The sequence below is a fragment of the Doryrhamphus excisus genome, linkage group LG12 (genome assembly GCF_037039965.1).
Source record: "Doryrhamphus excisus strain RoL-2023G ecotype Guam linkage group LG12, RoL_Dexc_Guam_v1.1, whole genome shotgun sequence".
In the NCBI taxonomy this organism is placed as follows: Eukaryota; Metazoa; Chordata; class Actinopteri; order Syngnathiformes; family Syngnathidae; genus Doryrhamphus; species Doryrhamphus excisus.
In genome coordinates, this window is record NC_136368.1 from 5,243,533 (window position 1) to 5,257,991 (window position 14,459).

General features: G+C 39.5%; 1 protein-coding gene across 2 annotated transcripts in view; it reads right to left on the reverse strand.

Moving 5' to 3' along the window:
* Nucleotides 1–14,459, reverse strand: part of erbb4b (erb-b2 receptor tyrosine kinase 4b) — a 276,507-nt gene that overhangs the window by 40,128 nt on the left and 221,920 nt on the right. The window contains exons 14-18 of one of the 2 annotated variants that reach the window (XM_058081635.2): nt 11,595–11,688; nt 6,236–6,390; nt 5,160–5,204; nt 2,655–2,796; nt 549–671 (exon numbers count right to left, since the gene is read on the reverse strand). In XM_058081635.2, the coding sequence (XP_057937618.2) occupies nt 549–671; nt 2,655–2,796; nt 5,160–5,204; nt 6,236–6,390; nt 11,595–11,688 (559 nt within the window). The remainder of the gene's footprint in view (nt 1–548; nt 672–2,654; nt 2,797–5,159; nt 5,205–6,235; nt 6,391–11,594; nt 11,689–14,459) is intronic. The other variant, XM_058081636.2, reaches the window with a different exon arrangement.

A 14,459-nucleotide genomic window follows, 5' to 3' on the forward strand; every position in this document is an offset into this window, starting at 1 on the left:
AATTTAACACTCCAATCCAACGTTATACCTCAGAACTAGAGAAACGTACCAATGTGACTTTAATATGATATGACTATTTTAAATATTTTCCCATAATGCATGTTACTTAAGAAAACCATGTAATTGGAAGAAAGTTTAGAAAACATTGAAATTGGTGAATGGCACTGCATTGCAGTGACTCAGGAACAGTACAGTATTTAAACAATTTGCAGAAGTTCAGAAGTAAAGAAGCTGTCAAGACATTAAAGTTAACCATTAAATAGGCCACACTGCTGTATAAGCCATTTTCCTGCATTAAAAAAAATCTAAATACGTGATAATGAATCGTGAATCCGATTCTATCTGTTCACGGATCCTCTCATTCATTTGAGGTGAGTGCTTATACATTCTATACTTTAAAATGCGTTAAATTAAAACGTGAGGCACATTTAGGATGGATAGTGGGGGAATATACTATATACGTATATATCGATTGCTTCAGCACATAGAGTACACAATTCAATTGATCACTCTGTAATTGACTTTGTTAATATCTTTGTTTGTTTTACCTTGTAAACAGTCCCAAAGGCCCCAGAACCGAGGATTTTGACCCTTTTTAGTTCTGTCTCTTTCAGAATGCGCAGCTGAGCTTGGTTAGGTGCTGTCCCACTGGGTGTCAAAGGTTCCACCAGCTAAGGAAATAGACAAAAATAAACAAAATATTCAGTTAGCCATCAGATTAAGCAATCAAAAATAAAACACATAGTCCTCACATTATGCATTTAGTTTTATGTAAATAGGGGTCAGTGTGGATCCATTGTTTTAACATATAGAATGAACATCCAAAGGAAAATGTGACAAAGAGAATCTGTATATGTATAGTTTTTGAAGTGGAGGAATAAAGCGATGAGGGAGGAAATGAGAGAAGGGAGAAAGATGATATGAAAAGGGAATGTGGAGTGGGAGGAACCTCGTAGAAATAAAGAACAGGAGGACAATGAAGAAGCCGGCTTAATTCCTTAAAGATGCAAAAGCATACAAAAAGGAAGCAATATAAGGAGGATTAGGAAAATAGTTGAAGATGCAATAGAGGAAAAGGGGGCGTAGATAATCAGAGAGTGTAAATCAGCCAGACTTGGGTGAGCAGCCTGAGTCCCTCTGGCTCATGGTTGTTACAGTTTGATTAAAAACAATACCCATCCTTCATTTAAATGGAATAACAAATCAGCATCTGCAGGGATGCAAACACACGCATTCAAACACTTTCATACACTGCAAGGAGCTGTCCAGCACTTGTGAAAGTGCAGCACACTAGGAGCTGTCCACTAACCTAGGCTACATGGTGGTGCTGAAATCTGAAACTAATTAATAATAATAATAATAATGTTGGTTATGCAAATAGAGTATCCATCCATTTTCTCTCACGAGGGTCATGGCCATGCTCGATCAAGCGAGAGGCTGGGCACACCCTGGACCGATCGCCAGCCAATCACAGGGCACATATAGACAAACACACACACATTCATACCTATGGACAATTTGGAGTCGTCAATTAATCTAACACGCATGTTTTTGGGATGTGTCGGAGACAACATGCAAACTCCACACAGAGATGGCCGAGCGGGGAATCGAACCGGGGTCTCCTAGCTGTGTGGCCTGCGCGCTATAACCACCGTGCAGCCGCAACCAGATTCAACCATGTTTAAAATGATTTGTCTTTAATTTTGACAGTATCGTCTTGTCTTGTGAGTTGGGTATAGAATGTAGGTCTTATTGTTCACTTTACTTGGTTCTTATACAGATGTTCGTGCCACATAGAGATGTGCAGTTTTCCAAATGGTCATTACCAAGAATTTTGGACTTGCCTCTTCTGCATCTGTCCACTCTGCAGTACAACCCCACTGTGTCTTAAGTCCTTGTCATTTACTGTACACTAGTGTGGCAATGAGGGGGGGCAGTTTAAATGCTCTCAGTTTTTCTTTTGTGTGCTGGATCATAACATGCCTGGCTGCTTTTCCCCCCTCAACTTTCTGCAAGTTCAGCCATGCTCAGCTCCCTGCCTGCTTTGCACACTCTTCCTCTAGCCAGCTGCTTCCCTTTGATGATGTCTGCTATTATCCACTCTCTCATTAATCTCAACATCTTGAGAACATCCAATAAGCCATGGCTGGAGTACCTGTACAGTTTTTTTGTGAACTGGGAGTCTCCTAACAGAGTAAAATGACTCAGGAGTATTTTTGTGACAACCGTAATAGGAGACAATAAGCCCTCAGTACACGGGCAATGTGCTTCAATGCTCCCTTTCCATGTCACTTGCACTTACTTGTACTATGAGCATCCGTGCTGTAGTAAAACCAGGCCTTCATTTCCAATGTTAAATAATATACTTTTCCTGGGTTAGCACACACGAGGAGCACTAATGGTGTGGGGTCCAGTACTTTTTTTTTTGAAAGCATACTCTTTAGGAAGCTCAAACTAACAGCTGCACCTCTGACTCTGCCCTACAGAAACCTTTTCTTGAACGACAATCATTTGATTGTGTAACAGTATTCTAATTATTTGCCAGTCCATCCGAATCATCATACACTAAGCTTCTATCATGGCTAACTTTAATGGGAAAACATTTGTGTCACATTTCTGCAAATGGGATGCCTTTTTTCCCCCCAAATTAATACCTTACTTACTTCCGTCTCCAGGAAGCGACGAAGGGCCCTTTTCTTCTTGATGTTCTTCCGGCGCACAGACACCGCCACGCTCAGCACAATGATAACCACCATGAAAAGGCCGCCGATCACCCCTGCTGCGATCAGAGGAGTTCTGAGGACAATAAATTGGAGGGAAGAGAAGGACAATGAATGAAGGATAAGCCATTGATAAAAGTGGAGGTGTACTCTAGTACATTACGTAGGGGAGAAAAAAACTGCAGTTTTTAATTATACAAAACACATACATTTTGGACATAAATAAGGACCTGATGGAGAATAAATTCTTTGTATTTCAACTGCATTGCAGGGTCTAGCACTTAGCACCAGATAGCTAGTTTACCTGTAACTTTGCTGCTTTAACTATATTCACCAGGAAAACACTATGCTATGGCAGGACTGTCCATGGTGTGGCCGGGGGGCCATTTGCAGCCTCGTTTTCTATCAGCCCCGCAACATTCTAAAAATACAAGTTAACCAAAAAAAAAAAAACAGTCGTAATTTTTATGAATAAGGTCAAAAAATATATATATTTTTAAATCTCACAAGATTTACAAGAATTTTATGAGATATGAGATCAAAGTCATAATAATCATAATACCACGCAGGAAAAAAAAAGAAATGAAAAAGAAACTGTTGTAATATTATAATAAAAAAGTCAAAATATGACAAGAAAAAGTGATATTCTAATGTGAAAGTTGCAGATAAAATAGCAGTGGTGTTCAATGTGGCCCTTTTTTATTGGCCTATGGCCTATTGTGTATCTATATAATTTAACAAGACAACCTAAAAACAAAAGGGAAAAAAAGAAAAGTAATTTAACAAGAATAAAGTCATTTTTTTTTAAGAAATACATTGCAATCTAACAAGAAAATTCATTTAATGTCAATAAACTAAATTAGTAAAATAGAGTTAAAATGTTGGAAAAAAAAAGCTGAAAAAAACAAAGAAATTCACTGGCTTTTTCACCGTTGACAAATGTAGTTTGTGGTCTTTTATACATTCTGGCATGTACTATACCTGTCCACAACAAATACTGACACGCCTCTCATACATGGTGTTCTTCTGATCTTCTGAAATGAATTGATGACAAAAACCGCGGTTCCACTGCATCAGCATATGAGTGACATGCATTGGGAATTGTCCTATTTGCAACAAAGTCCACTCCACTGTAGCTTTACAACTTAAAGTGTATACCGTTACAAAGCAGAACAACAGTAAAATGGAGTGGTCAAAAAAAAGCCTGATTGGATGCGACTCATGAATGCAACCATACATGTCCGGTGTCTAACATTACAATGTGAGAGATAAAGTCAATCAAGGAGTGCAATGTTCAACAGTTATGATTACAGAACCATGCCAGATGAGAATAATCAATTACTGCGGATGAGAGTGACTATTGAGTGACAGCTTAATCAAATGTGCACGCGCTCCTTTCATTGGAATCTGCTTATTGCAATCACAAATGTCTGATAAGCCGCTTCAAATCATGCTCAAAAGGCAATACTGCCAACAGGCAGCAGATTTACAAGATATGTGACACCCAAGCTGGACATTTCATGTATCACAGCCTCTGTTATCTGGGATCTGATAAGAACTGATCTGCTCACCGGGTCAACTGAGTTATATTCTGCTGCTTTTTCTCCTGTTAGCAGTGTCTCATACTGAGAAAAATGTGGCTTACACACGATTTATATGTACTTATCTCCTTCCCCTTCAGTTGGCCTCAGCAAAAGGCTGCATATTCATAAGTAATGATGCACCAGTTTTCATATGGAAATGGTAAAGGTTCCACAGTTCCACATGTCCAAGAGGAGTAGGAAGAAGCAAAGCTTATTAAATCCTACCCCTCTTGCATTGCTCTTCATGAGGTTACATTCTTCTGCACTCTGTGTGTATGCTACCGGCCCCGCCTCCACCCACCGAGACAAAGTGACTGTGTGACTGACAAAAGGGCTCACTCCGTTCATGCCTTTGTGCTATGGAAGAAATGCCCTCAGGTGTGGAAACTAATGCAGAAAGTGAACCTTCTTCCTGCTTGTTTGGAGACAAAGAAGTGGTCTCGGCCCTCCATTGATATATGTGATTTATCTATTTAATTTGTAATTTATATTTAATTGGCATTGTTTTCTGCATGTAAACTAATATTTCTCAAAATGTAATTTTGGGCATCTGCCACACACTAATTGGATTTAAATTATTTCTTAGGGGAAAAAAATATTTATTTTTTTACGTTTTGGTTTCCTTTAGAATAGATTGATCACGTGTTGTAAATCATGTTTGCAGGGTTCACACACTTCTAAAGCTGCACTTCACCTTTAGTATCTCATCGGCATTATGAACTTTTTACTGTAGATAAACATATCCCTGTGTTAGTGTGTTAGGATTTTTAGTTTTGCAGTTATGAAGCATCCCATCACATTTATTGCTGCGCTCCTTGCGGTACCATCAACATGTTTTTGCTAAGTAATCTTGTACCTGTCCATCCAGCCAATACAGTCTTGAAGTCTTGGTCCAGTGCACCTGCATAAACACATAAAAGAGGAAAGTTAAAAGATGTAGAAGGATATCTGAAAATGGTGAGTCCCTATCCCAGCTGTCTTCGGGCGAGAGGCCGGGTCCACCCTGGACTGGTCGCCAGCCAATCACAGGGCACATATACACAAACAACCATTCACACTCACATTCATACCTATGGACAATTTGGAGTCGCCAATTAACCTAGTATGTTTTTGGAATGTGGGAGGAAAACGGAGTCACGGATGCATAGGGAGAACATGCAAACTCCACACAGAGATGGCGGAGGGTGGGATTCCGAGCTGTGAAGTCTGCGCGCTAACCACTCGACCGCCGTGCAGCCCATGCTAAGAAGTTAGTTCAAGAAATACATATTACTGTATATAATCATTTACTATTTTCTTATTGTGATATTTTGCCTTTATTGCCATAATATTTAATTCCCTTCCCTTTATGGCCCCTTTGCTGCACTTTGGACACCCCTGGTGTATCGAACCACTAGCGTTGTCAGATTTCTACATATTTTAAATGTCACCAAGTTTTGCTTTACAGTAGGTGCATATTACAACTGGGATTTTTCCTAATAAATACAGAACATTGGTTTAATTCCTGCTTTGTCATTTTGATTGTGTTTGAACTCTTTAATTCCCTCAGCTTGTCTTCTAGAGAGTGGGATCTGCTTATGAAGTTGTACCTGTGACAAAGTGTCAGCCTGGTGTTTTCCATTTACGACTACATTGTTATGCTCCAGTGAGCCGGGGGCTGTCACTCAGGAAAGGAGAAATAACACACAGGGATGACACACGCTCCCCGTGGAGTAAAATACAAAATGTGGTCTCACCAACCAGTGTTGTATATTGCATGGAGAGGAGCCTGGCTAGTGAGTGTGACTGCTCGCTTTCATTATTTCGTTCTTGTAACAAATTTATTGCTCTGGTCTTGAAAGATGGCAGGATATTACTTTATATTTGAGTGATGCAACAATGCAACAACACAAATGGTTAAATATTATCCACTGCGGTATTAATTCAACTCACCCTTGTGTGCAGTTGGCATGGCAAGGATGACACTCGTTGTTGCTTTCCGCGTACTTGAAGATAAAACTGTTGGCTCCTTGCAGGCCGTCAGGGCACTTTTCCACACAGTTTGGGCCATCCTTAAAATGAAGGCATTTCACACAATGCTCTGGGCCCTGCAAAAACAAACAATGTGTCTTCAACACTTATAATTTATATTGGGAATTTTGGCTTACAACACATCTTTAGGACCTCACGGACCCATTAAACAGTATTTTAAACTTGAACCTGAAATTCGGTGGATGCATGTTTTGGAGTAATATGAATATCCAATCCAATCCAATCCACTTTATTTATATAGCACATTTTATAAACAGAGTTTCCAAAGTGCTGCACAGACTAGAAAAAATAAAAAGTAATAATCCAAAACTAAAAGAGCATTTAAGGAATAAAATAGATTAAATACATACAATACAAATATTAAAAACAAGAAACAAAGCAATAAAAGTATAAAAAATAGAACCAGTTACAATAAAAACAAAGAACTAAAAGACACAGGACCATATGACTCACTCCGAGTTAAAAGCCAGAGAACAAAAGTGGGTTTTAAGACGAGACTTAAAGCTTAAACTTAAGACTTAATATATGGAAATAAATTGTGCAAAATACAAAATTAATAGAGGTAAGTTACAGCAGCTGTACCATTACACCACCGAGTACTGACATGTCTGTGGGTGGATTCCGGTGTCAGAGTACTCATCTCTTCGGCAGTACTGTACATCCTTTATACATATGCCAAAAATGGGGCCCCTTGGATTGCGGGGCTCTATGAATATATAGGAATATAAAACAATGCACATGGGAATCACTGGTTTCATTAATTGCAAAATAAATGGAAGAACGTGTATCAGCAGTGCTTCATAAATTACACCCTTTCCCGTAGAACGGTGGTTCTCAACCGCTTTGACCCACCACCACCCCTCAATGACAAGCGGTGACCAAAAATGCTGAATTTTTCAACCCAAACTTCTCCAATCTATTTGAAGAGCAGCAGCATGTGAGATGCGTCCCCTTTACGGCACGCTCTTCTCCGGCAGATATCTGCAGCTGTGTGTCAGATTGACGCCATATTAAGCCCACATTCTATGCCCATAAGCATAGCACTCACTTTGTGGCTGCATAGCAAGCTAATAGCTCAGAAAAGAACATGAGGTGCATTCACAGTCATCACGTCATTACCAAAAATGTTCTCTTTAGCCCAGGGAAAGCCCCGCGGCCAATTCAAATCCACCAGATAAGAATTACTGCTTTAGCATTTCCAACATAAAACATCTGCACCTAGAGCTTGGAAACCACAAACTATGAGAACAATGTAGTTCCCACCTTGGAACTTTTGATGGGTCACTGACACCATGTAACATTCATCAATACTAATACAACAACAACACAAATAATAACCCAGTATTGGGGGTAATGTTTGTTTTGGATTGAAAAAGACTGCAATTGGTAGACATGCTGTGGATATGTATATCCCTTTACCTCACTTGCTCTTTAATAGGAAGAGGAAACAAAGTCCAACATTTTTTAGTGTGCCATCAAACCTCCAATTTTTCCCATGATTTGATTTTCGACAGCAATTTTGCTTGGTTCTTGTACAAAACTGTTTGTATTCGGGATGGGAAAGTGATGCGATTTTTACAATGCTGCTTCAATTCTGCTTAACAGCTTGGTTCTTAGATGGTTCGGTTCTCTGTTCTCTATGGTCACGTGTTTTGGGTAGTGACCGAAAGGAAAAGATTGCGGAGATAGCGGATGGAAGGACTTTCCTCCATAGAGTGTCTGGGCTTTCCCTTAGAGATAAGGTGACAAGATCTGTCATCTGGGAAAACCTTGGAGTAAAACCGCTACTATGGTTTCGATGTGGGCACGTCTGACCGGAAGGGGGCCTCCAGGAGGACCCAGGACGCGCTGCAGAGACTATGTCCCTCAACTGGCCTGGGAATGCCTTGAGATTCTCCGGGAGGAGCTGGATGAAGTAGCTGGGAAGAGAAATATCTGGTTTTCTCTGCTGAGGCTGCTTCACTCGCGACCCGACCTTAGATAAGCGGAAGAAGTTGGACGTATGTATGTTTCAGTTTTGTCTGAAAAATAAATCTCTGTTTTCAGGGCTAATTATAAAAACTGATGACGTCATTTAAAGTGCTTGTCCTGATCATGGCCTGACTGTTGCATATGAAGAAACCTGAAGCATAGAAAATACAAAGGACAGAAGGTGAAAACAGCAGAAAAAGGAAATATGAATGCAGCACAGCGTTAGAGAATGCACAAGATGAAGAAGTGTGTGTTGGGGGGAAGGAGAAAGCAAATGAGACGCATAAAGCAGTGTGAGAGAAGCAGGCTCATAATAACCATTGCTCACAGCACTCACAATGACCATAACAATCTGCCTGGAAGAGGATTTATGGTACTAATATATACCAGGGAGGAGGTACGGATGGAGAGAAGTGCTCTCTTCCAGACAATCAGCAGGCATGTAAGAACATCTCATTGCCAAACGACACACACACACAACTTGCAGACATGCAGTATGCAGACATGTACAGCCATCAACAAGCAAAAGGGATGGCAAACAAACAACACATTAGAAAAGACTCCCCTGGTCATGATCATGCACATCAAAGACAATGACTGATTTAAAGTGATTTAAAGCAGATTTGCACAGACTATTTCTGAATTACAACTTATTTCTCTTACTTCAAATAAAAAATATATTTTTTCTTTAAATATTAATAATTAGACTTCTCTTGGATGTAGTCACTTTTAGTCTTCAATAAATAACATAGTCAGTCCTCATATCCCCAGCCTTGCTCCACACAGGGCATTAAGCCAATCAAATCACTTTGTGTAAACTCTAATGTAATTGCTATGGGCTGTGCAACCATAACACGATTGCTGTAATCCATTTGTCCGCATTTGCCGCACATGTGGTTGCAGCAGAAGGGTGCAACAGGTTAACAGGAGACATTCTCATCATACAGTAGTGTGACAAAAACACAGTGGTGTTGTGCATATGAAAAAAATCATATGGGAAAAAAAAAAAAACATATGCAAACATTTCTCAGGCCACGTTGACAGCATGTCACAGTGCAACAAGGTTTTGCTGGTATGTTGCCAAACAGCCAGTCTAATTAATCACACACCAAATTGGTTGCAACACAGCCTAAGCAACCATTGAATAGGTTTGTGCCAGACAGTCAGGAAATGTGACACAGTGGTACCTCCGTTTTTGTTATGAATTCCATACAGAAACTGAAATGTACAAAAACCGAGGCGATGTTTCCCATTGGATATAATAAAAGTCCAACGACAGGACTCCTCGTTGATTGCAGTTACTTAGTTCCAAAAAAGGTCGTGATAACTGAATTTCCGCCGAGTAAGAGTACCTATTCATTAATAGAATATTTTCATTGTTAGAGCATAGAAATCCTATTTATGACCTTCAACAATATTAGAGCCCTCTAGACATGATACAACACAACACAAATTTCACAGCTTTATACTATAAAATGGTACATATTTTTGCATATTTTTTAAGTTAAGCATTTTCAAGGATAAAAATGGCAAAATGAGCTGAGATACAAATATAAGGCATTCAGAAGACATCATCCATATGGCCAACTTGTGTCTTTTGTAGGTATCAGGTTTGGGCAAAAATATAAATTTTTCCAAACGTTGCACTTACAGACTTCATATGTGTGTTGCACACCAGATGTGCAGCCCGCATAGTGCAGCCAATGCACAGTCAGATATTTCTTACGAGCTCCATGTGTGTCGAGTAAATTGGTCGTGCATTGCCCGTATGGCGAGAGTGCATCAATTGTAAGAAAGCTTGTGTATATAGAGTCACAGCAGTGCCAACAGCTTTGTTTTATATGTTTTTCTATGTCTTCATTCTATGTAATGTTGTCTGTATTTGTATTTATTCATGTAAATTTGTTTTTCCTTTGTTTGCTATGTCTTTATTGTAATAAGTAAGTGCATATTGTTATTTATGTGCCCGGTGATGACATATACACCCGTAGCCCATCTGCACATCATGGTCACGGTTGATGAAGACCTGCATAGTGTCATTAAGGACATTACACATATTAAGTATGGTTACTTATGTTCATAAATTGAAAAAAATAATCAGAAATATCACGACAGGTGATGTCACAGAAGGAAAAAAAAGTAGAGGAAGTTACGCTGGTATGGAGTTTACGTCGTGGCTACGCACAAGGCACAATTCTTGCAACCTTCATACAAAGCCCGCATGGAACACAAGGTCAGTACTTTGAATTACAAATTTGACGTTGGTCGTACGACGTACGTGCGTTAGCAGTACGAATAAAGCAACAGCTGTACCTCATGTTTTGTGTGTGGTACGCACATTCGCACAGGTTGGACGTTGGTGCATGGTGATATACCCCTTGAGGGTCAACACAACTACATTCTCCACAAGCAATAAAAACCAAAAAACAAAAACAATTTGAGTAATGTCAGAAATCACACAACCAAAAAATTGTACGTCTGGTTGTGACCTAGCCTTAAAAAAAGCTAGTTTTTCATGTCTTTGAATCAATTCACACCCTTCACCTAAAGAAGGCGGCTGTGATCAGATATCATGTTGGTAACAATAACAGTGTTGTTACATTTGAAATAGTAATTATTACCCCGGAAAAGAACAGCGGCATTGAGTCAAAAGCATACGAGTAAAATAAAAGCATACAACTGCGCAAACAGACACCGGTCATCATTCATTCATTCATCCGTATTTTTGTTGACTGCAGATGAACCATCAGTTTTAGCTTTGAGATGGCGCATGAGACAAAATCAATGGCAAAGCTGAGAGGCGCCATTTGACTGTTAATAGAGTGATTAATCATAGTCTACGACGACCCACGGGGAGTGTCTACCATTCCGATTAATTTGGCTTCAGGCAAATTAGAAGTGCACAATGTTTTTTTTGTTGTTTTGTTTTTTTACCTTTTCTTTTTTATTGTTTTCTGGCAGCAGTATGGCCAGTGCAGCCTGGCCCAAAAACTCTAGGGGAGTGGTTTTCAACATGTGAGGTGGGCTTACCCTTGTAGGAACAGCAGCTTGACAAAAAAAAAAAGAAAATGTTCCAAACCTGCTACCTTCATTTATATTTAATAAGGCCAAAGACGTTCAACTTCAAACAAAGCCTTTCCTTGGTCATTTTGGATTATTTCTTTTTATGGATAAAATTCCCATTTGACAAAAAAATTAATGATCAGGCAGCCCCATCTTCTGTGTCTATATTCAGATGATTTATGAGCTTAATATACCATTCAACTGCTGACTCAAGCAGTGTACTTACCGGACCGCGGCAGGTCAAAGAGTCGTCGTCAGCTCGCTCACATTGGGCATCACACTCCACACACACCGACCCGTTGGCATATTCTCGGATCTCCCTGAGAGACATGTCGATTAGACAGTAAGTGGGCTATGCTATACGAAAATTCGAACAGTCAAAGTCATGTTTTTCACGGTATTTATCACGCAAAACACACATTTGCTCAGTCCACAAATGGAAATAAAAATCCATAGTTTGAAATTATGACAACATTTTCTGTTAAAATGTATAATTTTGAATCTTAACTCATGAAAACTCATTTTCCTGCTATTGCCCATTATATTGCATGCCCATTACGCTGTGATTGGTCACATGCCCAAAGTGCTTCTTTACTATGAACCATATAAGGACGTCTGCCCCTTAGTGATGTCACAAAGTAACAGTTTTACCACACCTCTTGAAACCGAGCATTTTCAGATGTGCCAAACCTCTTTACAGAAATGCGTAAACTTCATTATCTGAAACTTTGACATCGTTTAACACGATAATACAACATTCTAACTACATTAAAAGTAGAAAAAGCATAATATGTCCACTTTAAAATGATTCCAAAAATGAATTACTTGTAAATATTTTATGGCATGATGTTTGATTTATTCCATCCAGTGAAAACATACTGAGCTAGGACGCTGTGTGGAGCATCACTCGTCATCAGCAGAAAAAATAAAAAAAAATTCCGATATGCTTTGATGAAATATCTTTCATAGGTTTTCTTCTTAAATTAATCTTATAATTAATATTTCTCCCCCTTGTTTTTCTCCTCTGTAGCAGTGCTGAAATGTAAAATACAACAATTTTTATTCCAATATCTCCAACTCACTTCTCTCTCTACTTATGAATGTTAAAATTAATTTTATGATCGCAGGTGATTCTGATGGGGGGGAAAACATTAAATGTTGTAAGATGGGGTCAACTTTTTCCAGTGAAATTAAGATTATAACCACACTTTCTTATCATGACTACACTTAATAATGCGCAGCACACACTGCAGCCAGTTTAACAATATGCTTGTGCTAATATCATTAGGGAGAGGGTGACTGCAGTTGAAAGGCGCCGTGCCGGCAGAGGGCACGGCCCTTTCAAAATTCAATTAGGAGCCCCCTTGTAATAACAGAGCAGACAAGTCATTACATGCGTCCACAGTGGAGTTGGCGCTTTGACTTTTTTTTGCATCCAAGCACTCAACATGGAGAATGACTTTAGGTACCTCCCTTTTTTGCCAGGGAATGACAAACAATGTTCTATGTCTTCAATGGATGGAACGTCCCAGCGGGATGTAAATCAAATTAGTATTTATAATGCTTCATAAAGCTTTGTAGGCGCCAAAGGAGGATGGTCTTTGTGCTTGTGTTAGCTGGGTGAAATAATACAACTGAAGTCGACCATGTTGCAGTGGATTTAAAGGTGCAGCGTTTGTTGTACACAAAGGATATGAGTTACATATCCTTGCCTGTTGGGAGATCATTCATTCATTCATTTTCTACCGCTTATCCTCACAAGGGTCGCGGGGGTGCTGGAGCCTATCCCAGCTCTCTTCGGGCGAGAAGCGGGGTACACCCTGGACTGGTCGCCAGCCAATCACAGGGCACATATAGACAAACAACCATTCACACTCAAATTCATACCTATGGACAATTTGAAGTCGCCAATTAACCTAGCATGTTTTTGGAATGTGGGAGGAAACCGGAGTCCCCGGAGAAAACCCACGCATGCACAGGGAGAACATGCAAACTGCTAACCGCTCGTCCGCCGTGCAGCCGGGACATCATTCAAACCTGCAATAAAAGCCTGTTGTTCCTGTTGTAACATTACTGACACCTAGTGATCAGTGTAGAATACTACGTATCAATCCCACCATCTTTGAATGTGTCTTCTCAATGCCTTATATTCTGTGTTTTAGTAAATTCAGTGATTTTTTTATGATTGAAAATGCTTAATTTAGGCAACATATACGTACATATATATTTAAATATGCATTATGTCTACTAATAATAGTTTATTAATTCATATATTTGACAAAAGACAGAATTTGAATTACTGTATTCTTGTCATTTGACAAAAAAAATATCAGTGACGCATTACGTTTTTTAGTGGTACATGCATGCTGTAAATTTTATGACTAACTTATGGTGAATGAGATATGTTTTATGTTGAAAAACTGGCTTATTTTCAAAGAAAACATTTTTTTTTAAAACATAACTTTATAGTCCGATACTGCACCACTATCTGTAACTGAAGACTAAAGTTAAAATTAAAGAAAAGGAAGTAAACAGCAAACAAAATCATAAAAGCAAGTTGAACCTAATAGAATAAATGTGCTTACATTATGTATATGAGTTTTAAATGTATAATATTTAATAGTGCATCCCGAGGTTTAGTAAGTCCAAATGCTGTACACCACAAAGACAACTTATGCACAGCAGAGTGGGAATGAGTGGGGTGTGGACAGTAAGGAGTCGCTTGTGATGCGGAGGTGCAGGCGGTGCAGACGAGCAAGTGGACAGGTAGGCACGGCGTGGCCCCGTGCGCAAGCAGTGACTGTGACACGCAGTGACACGCCTAGCCCCCCCGCCCTAGCAGCAACACCTCCGGTCCTTTTCCTCCTCTTGGCACTCAGACTTAAACGAACCGTTCCGTAAGTGGAACTGTTTCATTTTGTGGAGCTCACCAGAGGCAAAAACACTTTGCTGGCTGTGAGAGGTATGGAATATCAAAATAAACTTGCTTTCAAAGTCAAGAAAACCCTCATGACAATCGAAAGTGACATACTTGTACACTTTAATTGTCCCTTCAACCTAAGTTATTAACTATTAATCACTAATCCTGGGT